A 27,208-nucleotide genomic window follows, 5' to 3' on the forward strand; every position below is an offset into this window, starting at 1 on the left:
GTACTTGTTCTGGGTATCAAAGTTGTCTGAGGACAGCGTGGATCTGTTGAACCTGGATAACAGACCGGAGTTGCTGGTGTTGTTTGTGGTGGTGGGCAGCGTGGGTCTGTAGAGCCTGGATAGCACCTAGGAGTGGTTGGAGGTTTGGGACATCGGGGATCTGTAGAACCTGGATAACAAACAAGTGGCCTTTCAGTAGTAGTAGTTGGTCGATAAGTAGTGGTTGTTCTTGGGCACCTTGGATCAGTTGATCCCGGATAGCAAGCTGGTTTGCGAGTGGTGGTAGGTGGTGCAAATGTAGTTGTTTGTGGGCACCTGGGATCAAGAGATCCAGGATAGCAGCGTGGAGGGGGTTGTGTTGAAGTTGTAGTAGTAGGCCTTGGACATCTGGGATCTGTAGATCCTGGGTAACATCTAGCTGGTGGGGTGGTTGTTGCAGGGCATCGGGGATCTGGTGATCCTGGGTAACAAGATGGTTGTCTTGTAGGTGGCTGAGTAGTTGTTCTTGGACATCTTGGATCAGTTGAGCCTGGGTAGCAGATTGGAGGCTTAATAGTTGTAGGTGGTGGGAGGTATGTGCTACCTGGAGTACTTGTTCTAGGTCTGGTGGTCGTTTGTGGACAGCGTGGATCTGGCGATCCTGGGTAACACACCGGTGTGCTTGGTGTTGTATACGGTGGTGGACATCTTGGATCAGTCGAACCTGGGAAGCACCTTGGTGTTGTGGGAGGTTTTGGACAACGAGGATCAGTTGAACCAGGATAACAAACAAGTGGGCGCTCTGTTGTAGTAGGTGGTCGGTATGTAGTGGTAGGTCTGGGACACCTAGGGTCAGTTGAACCAGGATAACAAACAAGTCTTGGAGTAGTGGTAGGTGGTGCATATGTTGTAGTCTGTGGACAGCGAGGATCTAGAGAGCCGGGATAACAGCGTAATGGAGTTGTTGTGGTCGTGGTAGTGATTGGTTTAGGACATCTTGGGTCCGTAGATCCTGGGAAACATCTTGGTGCAGGGGTGGTGGTAGTTGTTTTAGGACATCTGGGATCTGTAGATCCTGGGTAGCATCGTGGGGGTGGAGTTGAGGTTGTAGTTGGTCTTGGACAACGGGGATCTAGAGAACCTGGGTAACAGGTAGGTTGTCGTACGGTTGTGGTAACTGGTGGTAGGTAAGTGCTACCTGGAGTAGTTGGCCTTGTAGTAGGTTGTGGGCAGCGGGGATCTGTTGAGCCAGGAAAACATCTTGGTGTTGTAGGAGTTTTTGGACAACGGGGATCAGTAGAACCAGGATAACAAACAAGTGGGCGTTCTGTAGTAGTAGGTGGTCGATATGTGGTGGTCGGTTTGGGGCACCTTGGATCAGTTGAGCCTGGATAGCAGGGAGGTCTAGCAGTTGTTGTGGATGGTACAAATGCAGTGGTTTTTGGGCACCTGGGGTCAAGAGATCCAGGATAGCAGCGTGGAGGGGGTTGTGTTGAAGTTGTAGTGGTGGGTCTAGGGCATCTCGGATCTGTAGAGCCTGGGTAACACCGTGCTGGTGGTGTCGTTGTTGTTGGGCACCTAGGATCTAGTGATCCTGGGTAGCAAGATGGTTGCCTAGTAGGCGGTTGAGTGGTTGGTCTTGGACATCTTGGGTCAGTTGAGCCTGGATAGCAGACCAGCGGCCTCTCAGTCGTGGTAGGTGGGAGGTATGTGCTACCTGGAGTACTTGTTCTGGGTATCAAGGTTGTCTGAGGACAGCGTGGATCTGTTGACCCTGGATAACAGACAGGAATTGCTGGTGTTGTTTGTGGTGGTGGGCAGCGTGGGTCTGTAGAGCCTGGATAGCACCTAGGAGTGGTTGGAGGTTTGGGGCATCGGGGATCTGTAGAACCAGGATAGCAAACAAGTGGCCTTTCAGTAGTAGTAGTTGGTCGGTAAGTAGTGGTTGTTCTCGGACATCTTGGATCAGTTGATCCCGGATAGCAAACTGGTTTGCGAGTGGTAGTTGGTGGTGCAAATGTAGTTGTTTGTGGGCACCTGGGATCAAGAGATCCAGGATAGCAGCGTGGAGGGGGTTGTGTTGAAGTTGTAGTAGTAGGCCTTGGACATCTGGGATCTGTAGATCCCGGGTAACATCTAGCTGGTGGGGTGGTTGTTGCAGGGCATCGGGGATCTGGCGATCCTGGGTAACAAGATGGTTGTCTTGTAGGTGGCTGAGTAGTTGTTCTTGGACATCTTGGATCAGTTGAGCCTGGGAAACATCTTGGGTAGGGGGTAGGAGTCGTAGTAGTGTATTGTGGACATCTGGGGTCTGTAGATCCTGGGTAGCATTGAGGTCTTTGAGTTGTGGTTGTAGGTGTTTGAGGGCATCTAGGGTCTAGTGAACCTGGATAACATCGTGATGGTGTCGGAATTTGCTGGGTAGTTGGGATGGGGCATCGAGGATCAGTGGCACCAGGGTAGCAATTTGGTGGTAACTCTGTTTGTACTGTTGTTATCTGGGTTTCTTGACACTTCCCAGTGCATTGTCCGGAGCATATCTGGAATAAAACAAATAAATTGTTACAGTTAGTGAAGGCACTAGTTAGAGGAACTAAAAGGTGAATATCTCTGAATTTTACTTATTATCTTAATACTGGTTTTTTTAATTTATAATTTGTTATAGTGACTTCATCTTGTATGATCATTATGATATGTGAAGTACTAATTCCTGTGTTGCTGAAATACATAATCGTTTGTCTTACTGCTTTGGGAAACTGGAGTTGGATTATTTTGCAGTAAGGCATACTGTTATTTTAAATGATCATCCAGAGCTTATAATTTGCTTCCAGGTTAAAGTTCCCTTCAACATCATTAAATTAATTGACACTGAATTATCAAATGACTTATTGTGAAATTCAATACATTTGTATTTTGATTTCACATGTAATTTTTGCTTGTCGAAGATGTAATCTTGTAATCTTTTTTCCATTGCAATTCTGAATAGCAGCAGTTATGATATTGATTCTGGTGATAATTTAACCTATAAGAGTATTTGGTAATTACTACAGCACAAATATTCTGATGGCTAGTGGAACTTTTTAATTTGAGTTCAGTTATTCCCCTTAAATGCCTGTTATGATAGTTTTTGTCTGTAGACTTTTGGGAGAGTTAATTTCTATGGTGGTAACACGTGTGCACACACACACACACACACACACACACACACACACACACACACACACACACACACACACACACACATACATATATATATGTCTGCTTGTGTCTGTGTATATGCGGATGGATATGTGTGTGTGTGCGAGTGTATACCTGTCCTTTTTTCCCCCTAAGGCAAGTCTTTCCGCTCCCGGGATTGGAATGACTCCTTACCGTCTCCCTTAAAACCCATATCCTTTTGTCTTTCCTTCTCCTTCCCTCTTTCCTGACGAGGCAACCGTTGGTTGCGAAAGCTAGATTTTTGTGTGTATGTTTGTGTTTGTTTGTGTGTCTGTCGACCTGCCAGCGCTTTTGTTTGGTAAGTCTCATCATCTTTCTTTTTAAATATATTTTTCCCCACGTGGAATGTTTCCCTCTATTATATATATATATATATATATATATATATATATATATATATATATAGATACCATTAATCCCCAAATTTGACACCAGTAAAATCCAACCATCATTATTAGCAGACGAATTTGACAAAACAAGTGCACAAAATTGGGAACAACTCAAACACAAGATTATCAAAACAGCTCAAGATCAAATTCCTGTACGAAAACACAAGAAACATGCTTGGTGGAATGAAAACTGTGATCATGCAATCAAAGCCAGTCAAGAGACATTTAAAGCATGGAATAGCAACAAGACAGAAGACACATATGATACATTCCTGACAACTAGAAAAGACACTTCAAAACTAATTAGACAAACAAAAAGACAATATGAGAATAGTCAACTCTTCGAAATTGAAGAAGATTTTCAGAAATACAATACCAGAAATTTTTATAAAACTTTTAAAACCAAAATAAAGGGGTACCAACCCCAGAATCTTTGCTTCAAGAAGGAAAATGGACAGTTGGCTCTTAACAACCAAGAAAATTGCAAAGAACTTTCTAAATATTTTAAGAATCTTCTAAATTGCCCCGAGCCCACAGAAAGATTTCCACCAAAAATTCCCCAACAATGCAATCCAGTTTCACTTGCACCAAATGAAGAGGAAATCATTAAAGAAATTCATAGGTTGAAAAACAACAAAGCATCTGGTGAAGATGGAATTGTTGCAGAACTTTTAAAGGCAGCTGGTCCAAAAACCGTTAAAGAAATTACTTCAATCATGCAAAACATTTGGCAAACTGAAAAAATTCCTGATGAATGGAAAACCACCTTGATTCACCCACTTCATAAGAAGGGAGACAAAACTGATGTTAATAATTACAGAGGAATTTCTCTTGTTCCAGTCACATACAAAATCCTCTCTCAATGTCTTCTGAACCGAGCACAACAACAACTTGAATGGAAAATTGGCGAATATCAAGCAGGTTTCAGGCCAAATAGATCTTGCCCAGAACAGATTTTAGTCCTCAAACTAATTCTCAGACATCAAAAAATTTACAATAAAAAACTAGTTTGTACCTTTGTAGATTTTAGAAAGGCTTATGACTCAGTGGATCGTGAATCTCTTTTCCAAATTGTGAAAGAACAAGGCCTGGATCCTAAAACCACGGCAATTATCAGAGACACGCTAACTGGTACAAAATCAAAAGTAAAGTTCAGAGGAGAAATTTCAGAACCCTTTGAAATAAAAACAGGCGTGAGGCAAGGTGATGGACTCTCTCCATTGCTATTTAACTGCGTTCTAGAAAAAGTAATACAAGAGTGGCGCGAACGAAAATTGGAGTTCAAAATTGACCAACCAGTGAAATTAGGACGAACAAATATTCGAATAGACTGTTTGGCCTTTGCAGACAACTTGGTTATTCTAACGCAGGACATCCAAATTGCTCAGAAACAAATAGAAATTCTTAAAGAAACAGCAGAAAGAGTAGGTCTCCAAATCTCATTTGAAAAAACACAGTATATGACTAGCAACAAACTGGCACCCAAACTTTTGGAAACTAAGTATGGAAAAATCAAAAGAGTTTCGCAATTCAAATATTTAGGTGAAACAATCTCAGAGACTGGTCTAGAAAAAATTGGAAATGAAATTCGTTGTCAAAAGATGGAGACAGCTTTTAGACTTACAAAAGACATCTACAACAAAAAATGTCTCTCGAGGTACTCTAAATTGAGACATTACAACACCGTCATAAAACCAGAGTGCCTTTATGGGGCTGAAACGCTAATTTTAAACAGAAAAAAGGACATTCAAGAAATCCAAAAAAGAGAAAGAAAAGTAATCAGAAAAATTCTAGGTCCAAAATATACTGAAGAAGGAACATACAGGCTAAGAGCAAATAGTGAAATTCAACAATACACCAGCATATATTCGGATATGAAAAAACGCAGATTAAAATTTTATGGGCATATTAAAAGAATGGATGCTACCAGACTAACTAAACAAGTAGTGGAATTCTACGAAAATCGAAGTAAAGCTAAATTTGAGACAATAAAATGGATTGCTGCTATAAAAGAGGACATGAAAGAGGCAGATATAAAACAAGATGAAATTCAAGACAGAAAATTATTTAGGCAAAAAATTCATGACTGGGTAGTTGGTCAAGCTGAAAAACCAAAGAAAACTGTAACCACATGGTCTGATGAAAGGAAAAGAGCTCATTCCGAGAGAATGAAAACAATTTGGGCAGAGAGAAAGTCTAAAAGAAAATAACTGAATGCCCCGTGATTGTACTTCGCGTGGTCCAGTAGGGCCCAAATGTGAATAATAATAATATATATATATATATATATATATATAAACAAAGATGATGTAACTTACCAAACGAAATCGTTGGCATGTTGATAGACACACAAACAAACACAAACATACACACAAAATTCAAGCTTTCGCAACCAACAGTTGCTTCATCAGGAAAGAGGGAAGGAGAGGGAAAGACGAAAGGATTTGGGTTTTTAAGGGAGAGGGTAAGGAGTCATTCCAATCCCGGAAGCAGAAAGACTTACCCTAGGGGGAAAAAAGGACAGGTATACACTTGCGCGCGCGCACACACACACACACACACACACACACACACACACACACACACACACACACACACACACACACACATCCATCTGCACGTACACAGACACAAGTAGACAATGATTTAACAGTTCCAGTTTCCTGGGTACTGGTAATGAGCCTCTTCCACTTCATCCTGTCCAAATACACCTGTTCACGGAGAACATCATCCAATGTCCATCCTCTGGTCACTAGATCAGCCTTACTCAAGTCCATCCATCAGGTTTGAGGTCTTCCTTGAGGTCTTTTCCCATCCACCTGTCTTTTCAATTTATTTTGGCTGTTCTAGTTGGCTCCATTCTCATCACAGGACCATACCATCGAAGTCTAGGTGTGCCGATTCGATCTATTGGGGATGTCTTTATTCTGGCTTCTTTCCTCACCCCCTCATTCCTTAACTTGTCCTTCTGGATGGTGGATCTAAGAAATTTCATCTCTGATGGTTGTTGCCTTGATGATTCTCTTTTTGTGAGGGTACATGTTTCAATACCAAAGGTCAATATTGGTATGAAATAGCTATTAAACATCTTCAGTTCGGCTGATTTTGGCATCAAGTCATCCCACATACAAGTGATCATAGAATTCTACCTGGTGGTAGAATTCAGGTCCTTTTTGTACTCTGCTGGTGATTTCATTTCTGACCAAATTATTGCTGGAGATTACACTTCCAAGTTAAGGAAACCTTCCAAACACTCTAGTTGTGGTTCCCTAGTTTTACACTTGCTGGTTGTCCATCTCTATTGACTGCCATCACCACTGTCTTGGTCTTGCTGATGTTGAGGTTATATTTCTGGGACTGAGATTTCCTTTCATTGAGTCTCATCTGTACTTTCTCTTCAGTATCACCCCATATCATGATGTCATCAGCAAAGGCAAATGCATTCAGTTCACCTGACTTTTCCTTGACATTCTTCATTATAGTATCCATAACAGTGATGAATAATAGTGGGGACAGTGCACTTCCTTGCTGAACTCCACTCTTGGTCTCAAACCTTGATGATCGTCCTACCCCAATTTGTACACAGCGAGTAAAGTCTGTGTACAACATCTGAATTTTTCTTATTAGTCCTTCAGGCACATTCTTTTTCCCCAGGCATTCCCAGATCGTATCCCTTATAACACTGTTATAGGCTGTTTCTATATCCAGGAATACAATGACCAGGTTCTTGCCTTTCTCCCAATACTTTTCCATCAACATATGGGTGCTAAGAGTTAGATCTATTGTTGATCTGTTACTTCCGAAACCATATTGTTTCTCCTCCAGCTGTGGTTCTGTGATACTTCTCTGTCTCTTTAAATGATCTTCTCAAGTATTTTCAGCCCATGAGACAGTGGGATTATTCCTCTATAGTTGTTGGATTTCTGCCTGCTACCTTTCTTAGACAGGGGAATTATTACACCCTTGCTCCAATCCGCAGGTATTTTGTTATCTGCCCATATGGCTTTGAGTATTCGGTGCAGCCGGTGTATGCCTTGGATACCTGCTGCCTTTATCATATCTGTGTTCACTTCATCTGTACCAAATAAAACAATCAATTGTAGATGATATAATGTATTACGATGCATAAAAAACCTACTCACCTAGTGGTGGCAGAATACACACATAAAAGAAGGTTATAATTAGGCAAGCTTTTGGAGCCAGTGGCTTCTTCTTCAGGCAGAAGGGTTGAAGGGGAGGAAGAGTGGTGAAGGAAAAGGAGTGGAGAAGTCTAGGAGAAGGGCAGATTTTTGAAAAGTCACCCAGAACTGCAGATTGCTTTCCAAAATCTAACCCTTTTCCTAGACCTCTCCAATCCTTTTCCTTCATCCCTCTTCCTTTCCCTTCAACACTTCTGCCTGAAGAAGGAGCCACTGGCTCAGAAAGCTTGCCTAATTATAACATTCTTTTAGGTGTGTGTTCCACCATCACTTGGTGAGTATGTCTATCCATATTCATTCAGCCACTAGATATTATACATATTGTTTGTTTACATATAACCCACATTTTGATTGTACAGTGAAATTTAAAAAGTGCACTCTACAACTTAGAGTATATACACAACATATTGTAGCATAATAGGCAGATGACTTTTTACAGTGTATTAAGTTCTTCTTTACATTTTTATCACCAATTTCCTTATGTTTGAATTTATGTACATTTATATTGTTTATCAAAACTGAATGAGAGTTAATTCTGTTTTCTTGCTTTCGTGTGCTGTCACTTGTGGATTTTCCTCCCAGTAAACCAAATAATTCGTTTATGGAATAAATGGATTTTTCTCCACTATTGTCCTGGCTGTGTGCTTAAAGGTATTAATGTTCATTTCTTGGCCAAAATTGTTTGGAAGCTATCTGAAGAGGTACATCCCCACAATCATTACACAACAATTTGTCCTGTATTGATTAGTTCTTGGTTTCCAACACTTTCTTGTTTCATGTTGTTGTAAACTACCTCATCTGCCTACTACTACTATTTCTTCAGTTGTTCTCCTATGTTTGTGTAATTGGTTTATATTTCTAACACTAAAATTAGAAGTAGTATGGCCTTTGTGTGTGCAGCATATTTAGATTAAGTAAAGGAAGGAAATTCTCTTGTCATTATTGGCCTCTTCCTACTCGAATCCTCTAGTAGTCATGGATGTGTGAAGCATGTTGTTGTTGTTGTTGTTGTTGTGGTCCTCAGTCTAAAGACTGGTTTGGTGCTGCACTCCATGTTGGTTTATCCTGTGCAAGCTTCTTCATCTCCAAGTAACTACTGCAACCTACATCCTGTATCTGTTTAGTGTATTCATCTCTTGGTCTCCCTCTGTGATTTTTACCCTTCACACTTACCTCCAGTACGAAATTTTTGATACCATGATGCCTCAAAATGTGTTCTACCAACCAATCCCATCTTCGAGTCAAGTTGTGCCACAAATTCCTCTTCTCCCCAATTCTATTCAGTACCTCCTCATTGGTTACATGATCTACCCATATAATTTTCAGCATTATTCTGTAATACCACATGTCAAAAGCTTCCATTCTCTTTTTGTCTAAACTGTTTATCATCCATGTTTCACTTCCATACATGGCTACATTTCATACAAATACTTTCAAAACAGACTTCCTGACAATGAAATCTATACTAAATGTTAAGAAATTTCTCTGCATCAGAAACGCTTTCCTTGCCATCGCTAGTCTACATTTTATATCCTCTCTTCTTCAGCCATCATCAGTTTATTTTGCTGCTCAAATAGCAAAACTCATTTACTCCTTTAAGTGTCTCATTTCCTAATGTAATTCCCTCAGCATCACCTGATTTAATTCCATTATCCTCATTTTTCTTCTGTTTTCGTGAAGCATATCTGTAAATTATCAGAGTGAAAAGGAAGAAAAAAAGAACTCTATTTATTATACTTTCTTTGTCAGTAGCAGTACATCTTCCTGATACAAATAGAAACGTCCACAGTGCACAGTATATCATTGGCAAAATTAGTGCTATAAATGATGTCCAACAAAAAAGGAAAGCTGCACCTGTTCAGACTAACCATTGTAAGACTCTATACAAGCATTAAACAATGCATGGAATAAAAGCTCCTATTAAAAAAAGATAACAATAAAGTCTGGTCTGATACCTATCAGTGTCCTAATAAACAGTTCTCTTCAGTTCCATACTGTAAAACTGTCTTCATGTTCGCACATAGGTAAAAAAATATGTAGTGATTATAAAAAAAAGTGAGTGGAATGAGATATTATGTTGGGCCTGGAATTCCAATCCAGTCCAGAGAGAGGGGAGGCAATTTCTAAGTGATGACAAACTACATCACCGAAGTGTGTGGGTGGTTCAGTGTTCTGCAGCTATTTGCTCTGGTGGAGAACAAAAGACTCCATTTTGAACAATATGTAAAACCATCACAAGGAAAACTGAGAGCGGTATTGCATCTGATGTTGTCTGGCATATTTCTCACTTGTAGAATACTTGGGTCACATCACAAGTTCTCCACATTACTTTGATAAACAGATTCGTTAGTATTTCCTGGAGGTTCCTGTGCACACCTCTGTTCATGTCAGTGTCATATATACATTGGCTGTTTTCCCCTCCATCACTGTGCTCCTGGTACTATCCGTGCAGCCGTCAGTGGATAGTGAAAGAGTGGTGATGCCAAGCTATGAAATACGGTGTCTCCTCAGTATCATCATCAGCTTTGGACCTCACTGTACAGGAATGATTTGCTTTTGCTCAGTGCAGTGTAGGGTTCCTTGCTTAAATCAGTTGTATCTTTGTTAATTAGTCCAACTGGGGCCCTAATTTCAATGGCTTCATTGACTCGCAGTCAAAGAAAGAGGAAGACTGTGTAAGGATTTTCATTTTGTTATAATCTATAGAATGGCCATTCTTTAGTACTAAGGTTAGCCAGAATGATTTGGTGGTCCTGCATACTTCATTGTGATGTCTGTGCTTATAGAACTCCTCTTCCAGCGTGCATACAATTTTCCCAATGTATGATTTGCAGCATTGGCAGAACGTTTTGCAGTCCATGGGTTTGCAAAGAACTATTCATGTCAAGGTCATAGGGGGTGGGTGAAATACTCATTTGACATTGTTTTGCTGCAAGAGTCTGCTGAATTTTCTGGTGGTATTGCCAACAAATGGGATACACACTAGTGACCTGTGCTCCTCTTTAACATCCTGCTGTTGTGTAGGTACAACTTGTGTAATTGGATACCTTATCTGCATGCTGTTGTACCATTCCTTTGGAATGTTGTCTCCTGGTGCTTCATCTCAGTTGGAAGACTCTTGGTTGCATATGGATTGTGCCCATTGAACAAGTGTGTGTAAAATGCCTTATGAGATTATGTAATAAAAGAGTTAAAAGAGGGTCCAAGACAGTATAATTAACCTTGATAGTGCCCACAACTGAGTGAAGCAAGGAACACTGCACTGAGCTGAGAAGAAGGAAATCATTCCTTTATAATGAGGTGGATGCATGGATAGCGATAGGAGCTACAGTCATTAGGAACCGCCTGAAGGTAGTAAAGAATCTGTTTGCTGAAATAACTTGGAGAACTTGATCCAGATGACTACTCAAGAACTGTATGAATGTGTGGTATTGTTATGCATTCAAACTCAGTGTGCAGACACAATACATTCTGGGTCATAGTGTGCTTGAGCCAATTATTCCTGATTTTGGAACTTGTCTGTAACCTACCTAAAGAGGTTAGGGACACAATGTACAAGTTCAAAGTGGTACAAAGACTGGCAGCTTGCTTTTAATGTTCAGAAACATAATATTATGCACTTCCCAAAATGCAGAAAAGTTGTCTTCTACGATACCTTTGTCAGTGAGTAACAAGTGGAATTCTGTCTATCTGCATAAAAAACTGGGTGTAACAATTTGTGGGGATATGAAATTGAATAGTAATATATGTCAAAAGTTCAGAAGTAGGTACAGGAGATGACAGATTTTGATAATTGGTAAGATACTGGGAAAATGCAGTTGGACTATGAAGGAGATTGGTTATAAAACACCTCTGTGAGTAAATCCAAACAAATTATAAAAATGTATGTACATATATATGTATTTATATCTGTGAGTGTATATTTATATATGTGTATAGATAAAAAACAAAGATGCCGTAACTTACCAAACAAGAAAGCGCTGGTATGTTGATAGACACAATAAAATAAAAAACACACAAACACACACACAAATATTCAAGCTTTTGCAACCCGTGGTTGCTTCATCAGCAAAGAGGGAAGGAGAGGGAAAGACGAAAGGATGTGGGTTTTAAGGGAGAGGGTAAGGACTCATTCCAATCCCAGGAGCGGAAAGACTAACCTTAGGGGGAAAAAAGGACAGGTATACACTCGCACACACACACACACATTGATCCGCACATATACAGACACAGGCAGGCATATGTAAATGCAAAGAGGTTGGGCAGAGATGTCAGTTGAGGTGGAAGTACAGAGGCAAAGATGTTGTTGAAATAGCCCTCACCTGCCTAATCCTTCACCTACACATCAACTCAGCCAATGAACACACCCGTCAACTCCTATCCATAATCAAAGTCCTCAATCTTTCCTGGCTGTTCAGAGCATCCTCCTACAGGCCAACCGCAAATTAGAACAGCATGCCACCCTCCACCTCAAAAAACTATCCAATCTCCTGGTTTCCCACCCCCAGAAAGGCAACTCACTCACCCTCCACAACCTTTCTAACAAACCTCAACCTTCTCTCACTGCACACGGACCCAGTCTCTCCCATCTACTCAATCTCCCACTTCCAGCTCCACTCCCCCCAAAACCTCAAAATTCTAATCAACACAATCTGGAACCACAACACCCTAATTCAGTAGTTAACCTTTCCTCCAAAGCTCTCTCCCAATCCGAAACCTCTGTCCTTCACCTTCATCTTCAGCCCTACTCCCAGATTCATCCAAACAGCCCTTGTCAAAGATTTACTGTCCTGCACTCGTAGTCTCTGCTGTAAATATCACTTTGTCATGAAGAAAAATAATCCTAATCCTACTCCTAATGATCCAACTCCCCAAGACACTATCAAAATTGAACCCTGCCTGGAACAGTTCCGTCCTCCATCACAGCGGAACCCACCTCCTCTTCCTCAAAATCACCCTCTCCAAACCTTCCAGGAATTTCTCACTTCCAGCCTTGCCTCTCAATCTTTCTTGAAAAACCTTAATCCTAGACCCACCATCACCACAGCTGAAGCCCAGGCTATCTGTATCTGAAGGCTGACCGATCCATCGTCATTCTTCTGGCTGACAAGGGTTCCACGACCGTGGTACTTGATCATCAGGAGTATGTGGCTGAGGGACTGCATCAGCTTTCAGACAAAACTGCATACAAAGTTTGCCATGGTAATCCCATTCCTGATGTCCAGGCAAAGCTGCAAGGAATCCTCAGAAGCTTAGGCCCCCTACAAAACCTTTCACCTGACTCCATCAACCTCCTGACCCCACCGACACCCCGCACCCCTACCTTCTACCTACGTCCTAAAATTTACAAACCCAAACATCCCATTCATTGGCTGAGTTGATGTGTAAGTGAAGGATTAGGCGGGTGAGGGCTATGGATTGTTTGTTTTGGAACTGGTATAGGGACTGATGGAAAGAAGGGCTACAGCCAGAGATGGGAACCTTAAGTGTGAGGCCTTTGGGGGTAATGCCAAATGTCAGACAAGCCTGAGTAAATAAAATATGGGAGCATAATGTGGCTAGGGCGAAGGCATGTTTGCAGAGGGAATGTAAATAACATTTGATGTGGTCATTGTGGGGATGTTGTGAGGGTGACATGGTATTTAGAAGGTGGAAAGTGTAACATGAGGCCAAAATGAAAATAAAAATAAAAATATATTGGGAGAGATAAAGGTGAACTAGAAAACAACTAGAAAGCAACTACAAAACCTTTCGCCCGACTCCATCAACCTCCTGACACCACCGACGCCCCACACCCCTACCTTCTACCTACTTCCCAAAAATCACAAACCCAAACATCCCGGCCGCCCCATTGTAGCTGGTTACCAAGCCCCCACAGAACGTATCTCTGCCTACATAGATCAACACCTTCAACCCATTATATGCAGTCTCCCATCCTTCATCAAAGACACCACCCACTTTCTCGAACGCCTGGAATCCATACCCAATCTGTATCCCCCAGAAACTATCCTTGTAACCATTGATGCCACTTCCTTATACACAAATATCCTGCACGTCCAGGGCCTCACTGCGATGGAGCACTTCCTTTCACGCCGATCACCTGCTACCCTACCTAAAACCTCTTTCCTCATTACCTTAGCCAGCTTCATCCTTCTTAACTTTTGAAGGCCAGACATACCAACAATTAAAGGGAACAGCCATGGGTACAAGGATGGCCCCCTCGTATGCCAACCTATTTATAGGTCACTTAGAGGAAGCCTTCTTGGTTACCCAAGCCTGTCAATCCAAAGTTTGGTACAGATTTATTGATGACAACTTCATGATCTGGACCCACAGTGAAGAATAACTCCAGAATTTCCTCTCAACCACTATCAGATTCACCTGGTCCTACTCCAAATCCCATGCCACTTTCCTCGACATTGACCTCCATCTGTCCAATGGACAGCTTCACACATCCATCAACGTCAAACACACTAACAAATAATAGTACCTCCATTATGACAGCTGCCACCCATTCCATATCAAACGGTCCCTTCCCTACAGCTTAGGTTTTCGTGGCAAACGAATCTGCTCCAGTCCTGAATCCCTGAACAATCACACCAATAACCTGAAAACAGCTGCAGCATCCCGCAACTACCCTCCTGACCTGGTACAGAAGCAAATAGTTAGAGCCACTTCCTCATCCCCTCTAACCCAGAACCTCTCACAGAAGAACCCCAAAAGTGCTCCACTTGTGACAGGATACTTTCTGGGACTGGATCAGCCTCTGAATGTGGCTGTCCAGCAGGGATACGACTTCCTCAAATCCTGCCCTGAAATGAGATCCATCCTTCATGAAATCCTCCCCACTTCACCAAGAGTGTCTTTCCGCCGTCCACCTAACCTTCGTAACCTCTTGGTTCATTCCTATGAAATCCCCAAACCACCTTCCCTACCCTCTGGCTCCTACCCTTGTAACTGCCCCCGGTATAAAACCTGTCCATGCACCCTCCCACCACCACCTACTCCAGTCCTGTAGCCCGGAAGATATACACGATCAAAGGCAGAGCCACTTGCGAAAGCACCCACGTGATTTACCAACTGACATGCCTACACTGTGAAGCCTTCTATGTGGGAATGACCAGCAACAAACTGTCCATTTGCATGAATGGAGACAGGCAGACAGTGTTTGTTGGTAATGAGGATCACCCTGTGGCTAATCATGCCTTGGTGCACGGCCAGCACATCTTGGCACAGTGTTACACCATCCGGGTGATCTGGATACTTCCCACTAACACCAACCTGTCAGAACTCCGGAGATGGGAACTTGCCCTTCAGTATATCCTCTCTTCCCATTACCCACCAAGCTTCAATTTCCGCTAAGTTCAAGTTGCCGCCCCTCGTACCTCACCTGTCTTTCAACAACATCTTTGCCTCTGTACTTCCGCCTCAACTGACATCTCTGCCCAACCTCTTTGCATTTACATACGTCTGCCTGTGTCTGTATATGTGCGGATAGATATGTGTGTGTGTGTGTGCGCGAGTGTATACCTGTCCTTTTTTCCCCCTAAGGTTAGTTTTTCCGCTCCCGGGATTGGAATGAGTCCTTACCCTCTCCCTTAAAACCCACATCCTTTCGTCTTTCCCTCTCCTTCCCTTTTTCCTGATGAAGCAACCATGGGTTGCAAAAGCTTGAATATTTGTGTGTGTGTTTGTGCGTTTTTTTATTTTATTGTGTCTATCAACAAACCAGCGCTTTCTCGTTTGGTAAGTTAAAGCATCTTTGTTTTTATATATATATTTTTCCCACGTGGAATAGTTCCCTCTATTATATTTATATATATGTATGCATGTTCCAAATCTCCTCCTAAACCAGTGGACCAGTTTCAATCAAACTTGGTACACATATCACTGACTGATTGGAAAGAATCATCACCTATCTATCAAAGGGTTGGGAGTAGAAAAGCAGTGTAGCCCATGATGTACAAATACCCATATTTTAGTTATCTAGTATTTGAGAATGAGAGCACTGAGAGACTTGCAATAAACTTTACATATAATTTCAAACTTTTATGAAATTTTTTGTCACTGATGACACCAACAAAATGATGAAAGCAAAAAAGTTTATTGCTTACTACATTTTCACCATTTAAACAGTAAAACTGCTGCATGCAGCATAATGTTTTAATGTGTTACTTCTTTACTACCAACTGTATTTGTGACCCATTTTGCAGACAGTATGCACATATACCACTGAATGAAACAACAAAATTACATTGTACAAAACTTAGTTTAGGTGGTATGACATTATAAACACTGAGATGCATGAAGAACTGTGGCATCATATATGACATTTTAATTTAATACTCCTTTACTACTTACACTGTTCACAACATGTATCACATAGAGCAACCACATTAAACATTTGATGTACTTGCAAAATTACATGATTGTGTAGCACATTGATCAGGAGATAAAACGTCATAAGCATTGAGCTATATGAAAATAAAACTGCAGGGCAAAATTCGCTAGACATACAGGTAAAATATGTGTACAAACACGTGTAATATATATGAAATATATTTAACATAAGCATGTGTGGGAAAAGCCATAGGTAAAAACCTCATCCTTAGATCCTGGAATGATTCCAGTCAAATTTGGTACACATATTAGTTACATTCTGGAAAGAAACACTGTAGGGTTAAGGACCGCAAGCCTCCTACTGGGTGAACATGATAACGTGGAGAGAGAATGGAGGAGGAGGAGATGTACAGTCGGTGGGGGGGGGGGGGGGGGGGAAGGAAGAGACAGGCACAAATAGGAGGATGAGGAGATGGATGGAGAGAAGGGAGACAAGGAGATGGACAGAATGGAAATAGGAGATAGATAGAACCTGGTGATAGATAGACACAGGGAGAGAAAGTGATAGGCAGAGGGAAGGGGGTGGTGGAGATGAACAGGGATGAGGAGGAAATGGACAAAGGAAGGTCAGAGGAGGAGATGGATAGAGAAATAGATAGATAGATAGAGATAGAGAGAGAGAGAGAGAGAGAGGATATGCAGACAGAAAGGAAAGGGCAGGAGATGAAATGGGAAGGGAGAGCAGGAGGTCGACAAAGAGAAGGGTGAGAAGGAGATGGACAAGGAGGGGGGAGGAAAAGATTGGCCAACTATTTTGCAAGAGCCTTGGTACAAAGTCTCAAGAATGAGTATTAAGCCAAGAGTCTTAAGAATTGTCCACAGTCCCTTACATATTGTAAGGAAATGCAAAGAACACATTAGACTAATTACAGTGCAAAAGCATTCTAACGGTATTTTTTCCTGTATCTATACACAAATGAAATGGGAAAAATGCCTAGCATGTGATACAGTGCCCTCTGCCATGGATTTCACACTGGTTTGCAGAGTACAGACACAGATGTGCAAGCAGGGCATGAAATCTAGTGGCTCAACAGAAATGCAAGTAACTGAAGCTTGTACAGATACATACTGGCAAATGAACCTGACTAAAAACGGCTGCTACTCTCATTTTATCAGCTAATTTGATATGTGAAGCACAAAGGTGCTCAAATGACAATCAATATCATTAACAATTGCATCTACGTGTGATCTGTACTTAGGTGATTCATGTGAAAAAGTTTTTGACATGATTATGGCCGCGCGATGGGGATTAACAGACTTTGAATGCAGGATGTAGTTGGAACAAGAGACATGGGACATTCTGTTTCAGAAACCATTAGGGAATTCAATATTTCGATATCCACAGTGTCCAAGAGTGTGTTGAGAAAACTAAATTTCAAGCATTAGCTCTTACCACAAAGAACTTGTGGGCTGATGGCCTCCTCTTAATGACAGAGAGCAGTGGCATTTGTGTAGTTGTCAGTTGTGTAGTTGTGCTAACAGAGAGCAACATTTTGTGAAATAAATGCAGAAATCAATGTGGAGTGTACAACAAATGTATCTGTCAGACAATGTGGTGAAATAGGGCATTAATGGGCTATGGCAGCAGACGACCAATGCCAGTGCCTATGCTGATAGCACGACATGGTGAGAAACACCTCTCCTGGACTCATGACCATTTCAGTTGGACTCCAGATGACTGAAAAACGGTAGCCTGGCCAGACGAATCCTGATTTCTGTTGGTAAGAGCTGACAGTTGGGTTCAAGTGTGGCACAGACCTCATGAAATCCATGAATTCATGTTGCCAACAAGGCACTGTGCAAGCTGGTGGGGGCTCCATAATGGTGTTTACGTGGAATGGACTGGCTCCTCAGGTCCAACTGAACCAATCATTGACTGGAAATGGCCATGTTTGGCCACTTGGAGACCATTTGCATCCATTCATGGACTTTATGTTCCCAAACAATGATGGAATATTAATGCCACTGGGTTACTGTTGTTCGCAATTGGTTTGAAAAACATTCTGGGCAATTCAAGCGAATGACAGTGCCACGCAGATTGCCTGACATGAATCCCATCGAACATTTATGGGACATAATCAAGAAGTCAGTTCGTGCACAAAATCCTGCACTGGCAACATTTTTACATTTATGGGTAGCTATATAGGCAGCATGGCTCAGTATTTCTGCAGGGGCCTTCCAACAACTTGTTGAGTCAATGCCATGTTGAGCTGCTGCATTTCACGAGGTGAAAGGAGGTCTGACATGATGTTGGAAGTAGTGTAATAGCTCTGGGTACACTTGTTACCAGTTAATGCTGATTACTTCTTCTTTGTATCTTCAAACAATACTGATTTGACATGTATGTCTGTGTGGTAGGTCATAATGCAAGCTCAGTTTGCAAAGATTTTTCATTTTTGTAGGTTTGGGAGGGGGGAAGGCTCCACCCCTGCCCTGAACTTGCTGGATACACTCTTGTACCAGAAATGTCACTAACCACTCATTATGCTGGTGAAGTTTGATTGTCTGTGGAGTTGTCAGATTCATGAGTGATTTCCTTGTCCGGTAGTAAGATGTACATCCTGCACTGAGTTGTCAGATTCATGAGTGATTTCCTTGTCTGGTAGTAAGATGTACATCTTGCACTGAGACATTTATGTGAAGCTGCACCTCAAAACATCTCATTGACATCAAAACACCAGGTATACATAACTAAAGGCAAAGGTTATCATCAAACCACTCAGGTAGTTCAGTGCACTGTGCATGAATTCGAATGTGGACAAATTAAATTATTAGCCAGGTTGACCAAAAGCTTGCATGCTTAAGATACATACTGCCTGAACTTTAACAGCCCATAGCCATGAGGCTGTAGCCCCTACTCTGAGGTCAATTTTGGTAATGATGGATATAAAGTTATGTGGTAATCTTCATCAGTGTCACGTATCAGGCCTATCAGGTGAAGAATATAACCCAAAAACCTACTATGTGTCATTTTTTAGATACATTACATTTGCTTTACAGCGTATTTATATAACATTGCCAGAGCTATGAACAACAGTAGTTAGTAGAGGTCACATATTCATCACAAAATGTAACCTTTGCTATGTTGCTATGTCTACTATGTACCAATAGTTCGTCTGAATAAAAACAGGATGATGACCTTCCTTTTTGTCTATCTTGTGTCACTTGGAGTCTCTGACATCACTGAAGAAAAGTTCTTAATATCAGACTATAGCTGCCTGCCATGAGATAGGGTCTTTGAGAAGAGGAAGAGGCTGCGAATGGCATTTGTACCTGAAGACCTGTATGATACTGCAAGATCTGCTACATGTGTTAACAAATTTGAAGTTGTTGACAGAAGAAAATTTCTTCAATTTCTGTGTGCTGCAGATTCGTGGGTAACAACAAAACAGTTGCAGCTCCCAAAGGAAACAATGGTACGCTTCTCAGCACAGAATCCCAGAGTCATAAAAGTGAAATATGCCTTCAGTGAATTGGAAACTTGGAAAAATGTTACTATTCTAAAAAAGGGAGTGGAGGTTTCTGACATGAGAAATATATTATTCATTGGAACTGAAGGGAAAATAATACTTAGCAAAGAAAAAAGGCAGACTCATTATCAATGATACCAAATTTTGATGAAATATACAGACCATTTTATGAGGACTTTTGTCCTATTAGTGGGGCTTGATTTGTACTTTGAGTTTCTTTCAATAGTGTACTGGTAATAAGACTGAAACTACCTTTGACAATTAGCTGATTTTTGAGTAAAAAGGTGTAACCAGTTGGCTGTTTTTAGTATTTCTGACTTTAACAATTCATACTGCTTATGTAATATGCAATAAAATTAATTAAATATAAAATTCTGCCTACAATTGTCTTTCTATTTCATACTAAAATTTAAAATGTAAACCCTTGTGATATATTTTTTAATATAATTCCTAAAAAACATTTTGGCACTTAGTGGGTTTTTGGGTTACACTCTTTAATTATGTTCAACAGCGAAATCCTAACAACAATAGAGCTAAGTGGAATTGTTGTTAAGGCACTGAACTCTCAAATCCCAATCCAGCCATTGCGATTCAGTTATTCATGATTTCTCTAAAATCAATAAGGTGTATTCCAGAGCCGTAACTTTGAAATTGGGCTGTCTGATTGCCAATCTCAAACTTGCCGTATCTGAGCTCATACTCCATCTCTGATAACCTTGTCCATGAACATTGAATTCTGCCTTTCTTGTCTTCAGTGTAGTACTCTTCATACAGAGATTCATGATATATGAATTCTCCGAAGGATTGGTATTTGTCATGTTATTGGAAACGAACATTAGTAAGCACATTATGCACTATCAGACAAGAATCATGAAGAAACCAGGATGTCAACGTAACTTGTACAAGTACATACCACCAGCTAGTATGTAAATGATTGTGGAGTTCCAATTCCCTGTGACAGGTAGAGCAATTTATAGGGCATTCAGATGTGTCAGTCTTCTGATGTTGGACTATATGGGAATGTGCGGGCTTCCATACTCATCATCAAGTTTCTGAGGATCATCATATTGTGCTCCGAGAACATTGTCACACCTGTGTTTGCTATCTGAGAACAAGTAATGAGTATCATCATATTGTACTCAGAGAACATTGTAACCCCTTCACACCTGTGTTTGCTATCTGAGGACAAGTAACAGACTCATTCAGTGTCATCCTGCACCATCGGTTGCTGAGTAGCAGCAGCCAGACTGGAGAATCACCATCTCGCATTCAGGCTGCCTTTACCAGCATAACACAAATGGCTGCATATGGAGATATGCCATGACTGGGAAGCACAGACTGCTGATGAATGATGTCGGATTGTGTTTGACACTAAAATGTGGCTCTGCAGTATCCAGGATGACCATCATCTGCATATATTGTGGCGACCTAGGGAGAGGGCTCATTCTTTCAACATTTTAGAGAGGCACAGAGAGCTACTCCTGGCATCGCAGTGTGACTGAAGGTCACGGCTGCTGGTGATTGAGAGAACAGCACAAAAGTGTATCATTGACCTCCTGCATCCTCGCCTCTCATGTGACAGTATTATGGTGCAGTTTCCAATAGGAGATGCTCGTCCACACATGGCACATGTCTCTGTGAATTGTCTGCATAACAGTGAGGTACTCCTGTGACCAACAAGGTCCCCAGATCTGCTCAGTGGAACATTTGTGGGACCAGATCAGACATCAAGCCCATTCCAGTGCCAGTATCTGGATATCAAGGACGAGTTACAACAGTCGTGAGCCTGCTTACCTCAGAACAGGATACAACAATGTTATAACACTCTTTCCAACCAAACCAGTGCATGCATCCAAACTTGATTGGGTACAACATCATACTGATAAGTGGGCTCATGCTGCAAAATTCTTTGTAAACTGGACTCCAGTTTTTAATCATTAAAATAACATCACATCATTTTCTCTGCCCCTTTCGGGTGCTCTACTTTTTTTGTCAGGCAGAATATTTAACTATAATAATCAGTTCAGTCAATGATCATATAAATTGTTCAGTAACTATACTGATTACAACTGACTAGTCACTGTCAACTGCTTAGCCGGTTGCTGTGTAAAAACGTGATAGCAGTTAACATTTCTAATAGCCTGATAATACAGGACTGTGAGTTAATTGGTAGCACAGTTTGATGCAGCCAACAGCTAAGAAGTGTTTATAGGCTACTGATCGTGAGTAGTTGGTTGAAACCGTATAGCCAATAAATGGTCTATAGGATTATTAAGTGAAACGAACTTTATGATGCATTCCAATGATGCATTATGGTGGTGGATCAGGTGGAAAATTTAGATGTCCCAGAGTTTCGTACGGTACATAGTGTGTTCTTTTACAATGCACTCATTTTGCAAGATGACGCTGTCAGATTTGACATTGATACCTTTTTACTGGAAGGGGTTAATGCAAATAAGTGAACTTCAGCACTTGGTCTTATTTACCCAATCACTTGACTTGAACATTATTGATCAGCTATGGTTGTTTCGATAGCATGTGTTTCGAAATATTTCTGCTCATGGCCTTATTGATATCCAGGCTACCAGAGTTGCAAAAAATGTAGGGAATCTGAAGCCTGTGCTCTGCCAAAGGAACTATCGTAACAATTCACTATTCATTCAGATGTTTATATTATTTTGATAACTGTTTGTCTATAGGTAAGAGCTAGATTAATTCAGTAAAATTTGCCTTTGTGTCAAGTTTGTCTTACCTCTATGTTACAAGTTAGGTAGACTTGCATTCTGTCAGGAAACTTGAAAGCCGAAATGTTGTTGTAAGCAATTATACTCGCATCCGTCTTTCCGACATCTGTTGTTGTCTGCCAGTAGCCGATCAGCTTTCGTTTCCTGAAATAAATATGTCATCATATTTTTAGAACACAGAGTTATAAGTTTACAGTATTACAGTTTAAGTTTTTATTTTAATTTTGTAAGTCTAAAGCAGTTTCTGTACAAGCAGTGGCTCACCTTTCACTCCCTTTATTTTAGCCCTGCTATATTCAGATTTTCTGAGTGGCTTGTCACTGTAGACTAACATGGAGAGCTGCATGAAAGTGGTCTTCAAGTTGAAGACCACAACAATAACAACACCAAAAGGTCATCCAGTATATGGGATTAATCCTGCCTATACCTTGGGTTTAGGTGTTATATTAATCATACACAGTTGATTTTCCTGAGACATATTGAGTCTCACCTTTTCCTACAGTAATGATGTAGGTCAAAGTCAGAATTAAAATTTGCACGAGCACCACAATTCGAATCCAGACCTCCCACTTACCAGGAAGGTGCATTGACTGTTGCACCACATTGGCACTGTGAGTACCACCCCTACACGGACTATCAGGTGCATCAACTGTCTGTGATATCACCCATGCTTGAGGTACAGGCAGGATTAACCCCATTTGGCTCATTGCTAAGGTGCTATTCCAATACTGGAGAGCTCTGGCAGCACTCGTGGAAGTTTAGTAGGGGAATATCAATGGGGTGAGGAGTGACTTGGAATGTATCACGGAGCAATGCCTATTAGCATAGCCCCTTGCAGCTGCAGTAGGCACAGTGCTAGTGTGGCATCCTGGTTCATGCATCTGCCCAGTAAGCAGCCTTCACGATAGCTTAGCATGTACTATCAGAGAGCTGGATGCCTTTTGTAATAATAATAATAATAATAATAATAATAATAATAACTGAGTGAAGTATTCAACAGTGAACTTGAAGGGTGCTATGTGATGTGCATCCAGAGCAAATTCCGGTAATAGTGACAAACAAAAAGGAAATAAAAAAAAGTAGTCAGGAGACTTAGGTTCAAATCACAGTACCGGTAGAAATTTTAATTCTTTGCTGCAGCCTACTCATTGTCATAGATAAAGGTGAGACTCAATATGTCTCAGGAACATCAGCTGTGTATGATTAACATATCACCCAGTATAAATAAATTGACAGTCAAAGAGTGCTGTGCAATGTTTAGACCAAAAATGGCGTAAAACAGAATTTGTTTTGAACAAGTCAAAAAACAGTACAAAATGTGCCCGCACACCAGAAAATGTGGCTGCAGTTCACCAGAAAATGCTTCAAAGTCCTACCAAGTCAAATTGACGGCTGTTGCAAGAGACCAGTATGACACGTTGATCATGCGGACGAATTCTCCACAGGTGTACAAATTCTCTTTCCAGCCTGCCTCCCCTATCTCCGCCGCAACCATCAAAGCAGCTGAACCTGCCAAAACGAGGGCACAAGAGTGCATGTGTACTGAACACTGTAGTTAAACTAGCCAACTTGGGTTTCCACAAGCCTGCAATCTTCTTGGGACCCATTCAGCCTGCTGCACCTGGCAACAGGTTGCGCTATCAGTCCAGGAATATGTTCGTGTAGATAGTTTCACTGCAGCTCATTTATCATAAGGATAGGAGCATCAACATTAACAACCCAATCTCCAAGAAGACTGAGGAGAAATTAAGAATCGGGGAATATACAGAGTGATCCATTGATTATGACCCGGCCAAATATCTCACGAAATAAGCATCAAACGAAAAAACTACAAAGAACGAAACTTGTCTAGCTTGAAGGGGGAAACCAGATGGCGCTATGGTTGGCCCGCTAGATGGCGCTGCCATAGGTCAAACGGATATCAACTGCGTTTTCTTAAAATAGGAACCCCCATTTTTTATTACATATTCGTGTAGTACGTAAAGAAATATTAATGTTTTAGTTGGACCACTTTTTTCGCTTTGTGACAGATGGCGCTGTAATAGTCACAAACATATGGCTCACAATTTTAGACGAACAGTTGGTAACAGGTAGGTTTTTTAAATTAAAATACAGAACGTAGGTACGTTTGAACATTTTATTTCGGTTGTTCCAATGTGTTACATGTATCTTTGTGAACTTATCGTTTCTGAGAACGCATGCTGTTACAGCGTGATTACCTGTAAATATCACATTAATGGAATAAATACTCAAAATGTTGTCCGTCAACCTCAATGCATTTGGCAATACGTGTAACGACATTTCTCTCAAAAGCGAGTAGTTTGCCTTTCGTAATGTTCGCACATGCATTGACAATGCGCTGAGGCATGTTATCAGGCGTTGCCGGTGGATCACGATAGCAAATATCCTTTTAACTTTCCACAGAAAGAAATCCGGGGACGTCAGATCCGGTGAACGTGCGGGCCATGGTATGGTGCTTCGACGACCAATCCATCTGTCATGAAATATGCTATTCAATGCCGCATCAACTGCACGCGAGCTATATGCCGGACATCCATCATGTTGGAAGTACATCGCCATTTAGTCACGCAGTGAAACATCTTGTAGTAACATCGGTAGAACATTACGTAGGAAATCAGCATACATTGCACCATTTATATTGCCATCGATAAAATAGGGGCCAATTTTCCTTCCTTCCGTAATGCCGCACCATACATTAACCCGCCAAGGTCGCTGATGTTCCACTTGTCGTAGCCACCGTAGATTTCCTGTTGCCCAATACTGCATATTATGCCGGTTTACGTTACCGCTGTTGGTGAATGACGCTTCGTCGCTAAATAGAACGCGTGCAAAAAATCTGTCCTTGTCCCGTAATTTCTCTTGTGCCCAGTGGCAGAATTGTACACGACGTTCAAAGTCGTCGCCATGCATTTCCTGGTGCATAGAAATATAGTACGGGTGCAATCGATGTTGAGTAGCATTCTCAACACCGACGTTTTTGAGATTCCCGATTCTCGCGCAATTTGTCTGCTGCTGATGTGCGGATTAGCCGCGACAGCAGCTAAAACACCTACTTGGGCATCATCATTTGTTGCAGGTCGTGGTTGACGTTTCACATGTGGCTGAACACTTCCTGTTTCCTTAAATAACGTAACTATTCGGCGAACGGTCCGGACACTTGATTGATGTCGTCCAGGATACCGAGCAGCATACATAGCACACGCCCGTTGGGCATTTTGATCACAATACCATACATCAACACGATATCGACCTTTTACGCAATTGGTAAACGGTCCATTTTAACACGGGCAATGTATCACGAACCAAATACCGTTCGCACTGGCGGAATGTTACATGATACCACGTACTTATACGTTTGTGACGATTACAGCGCTATCCATCACAAGGCGAAAAAAGTGGTCCAACTAAAACATTCATATTTCTTTACGTACTACACGAAATGTAATAAAAATTGGGGGTTCCAATTTAAAATAACTCAGTTGATATCTGTTTGACCTATGGCAGCGCCATCTAGCGGGCCAACCGTACGCCATCTGGTTTCCCCCTTCAAGCTAGACGAGTTTCGTTCTTTGTAGTTTTTTCGTTTGATGCTTATTTCGTGAGATATTTGGCCTGGTCACTATCAATGGACCACCCTGTATACCAGTCACGAAATGGAGTTCAAGTTCAGGAGGAGAAAAGCAGTCGAGTATTTATGAGGCAGGTTCAAATAAATCGGAAGGTGTCTCGCAAGCCAAATTAGAAAGTTACTAAACACTCATTCAGAAACCTCGATCATGTTACAACGTGTTTGTAAGCTTCATCAGCAGCTTTCTCACTCCATAAATACTTTGAAAGAGGACAAAGTGTGTGGAAATGTGTGCTAAGGGCTTGAGGCCATATAGCAGTGTATAGGCTTTCTAAATTAAGGGCAAACATTGATTGAAACTGGAACAAAACATGGCTCAGTTGATATTAAAAACCACGTTTTGGTGGTATGCAACCTAGTGCAAAGAAGGCTTAATGAAGCTAAAGCTTCTTTTTTCAGACATGTACTTTTTAGATTAATATGAAAAATGAACTTTGTTTTCTAAAATTGATTTGGGGAGCTAAGAATGAACTATTTTGCCCTCTTAGAATGAATTCAACGAACCCCTAATACACATCCTGGGAAAGGTAATTAAAATTGGTATAATTGGTGTCATATTTGGCTGAAACACACTAAGGTCACAGGAACTAGACATACAAAACCTTATTTTAGTTGACGTTGCGATATAATAGACATTTTCAGGTACTTAGGCCTAAGTGCAAAAGACATCGACTTTCGGAGACGGTTCTACTGGCTACAGAAAACATGTATTAGAGGTGACTTGGTGATGGTTCGAATTGAGAATAGGCAGGACTAGTCAAAAGAGGATGAAGTTGCAGAGAAAACCTTTCCTACCGAAATAAACAAATAATCCGCCGAAGAGGAAAAAGAGGGCAGATAAAATCTACCGTTTTCTGGCCCACAACGACCCAACATGAACACATTTTTCTGGAGCCTCGTGTTGTGATACTCGGGTAAAAAAATTTTTTTTCAACATCATCTATACCCTACTCATAACAATATAATGAAAGCGTACAGAAATACCTACTGCGCAGGGAAGCACAGCGGGAAGACAGGCAGGAAGGCAAGATTCCTTTAGCTTGTTGGGTTGGGCATAGCTTGACTTGGAGTAAAGCACGCTGGCAACATGCGGCAGCCTGCCCATCTAGCTAACAAGCAAGCAGGGCAGGTTAAAAGCGGAATGTGTACACCTCAGACC

At 41.3% G+C, this 27,208-nt stretch overlaps 1 protein-coding gene across 1 annotated transcript in view; it reads right to left on the reverse strand.

Moving 5' to 3' along the window:
* Nucleotides 1–27,208, reverse strand: part of LOC126095560 (mucin-2-like) — a 155,396-nt gene that overhangs the window by 10,750 nt on the left and 117,438 nt on the right. Inside the window, exons 6-7 of the mRNA XM_049910338.1 lie at nucleotides 22,409–22,544; nucleotides 91–2,519 (exon numbers count right to left, since the gene is read on the reverse strand). Of these exons, the coding sequence (XP_049766295.1) occupies nucleotides 91–2,519; nucleotides 22,409–22,544 (2,565 nt within the window). The remainder of the gene's footprint in view (nucleotides 1–90; nucleotides 2,520–22,408; nucleotides 22,545–27,208) is intronic.

The sequence above is a fragment of the Schistocerca cancellata genome, chromosome 8 (genome assembly GCF_023864275.1).
Source record: "Schistocerca cancellata isolate TAMUIC-IGC-003103 chromosome 8, iqSchCanc2.1, whole genome shotgun sequence".
Taxonomy (NCBI): Eukaryota; Metazoa; Arthropoda; class Insecta; order Orthoptera; family Acrididae; genus Schistocerca; species Schistocerca cancellata.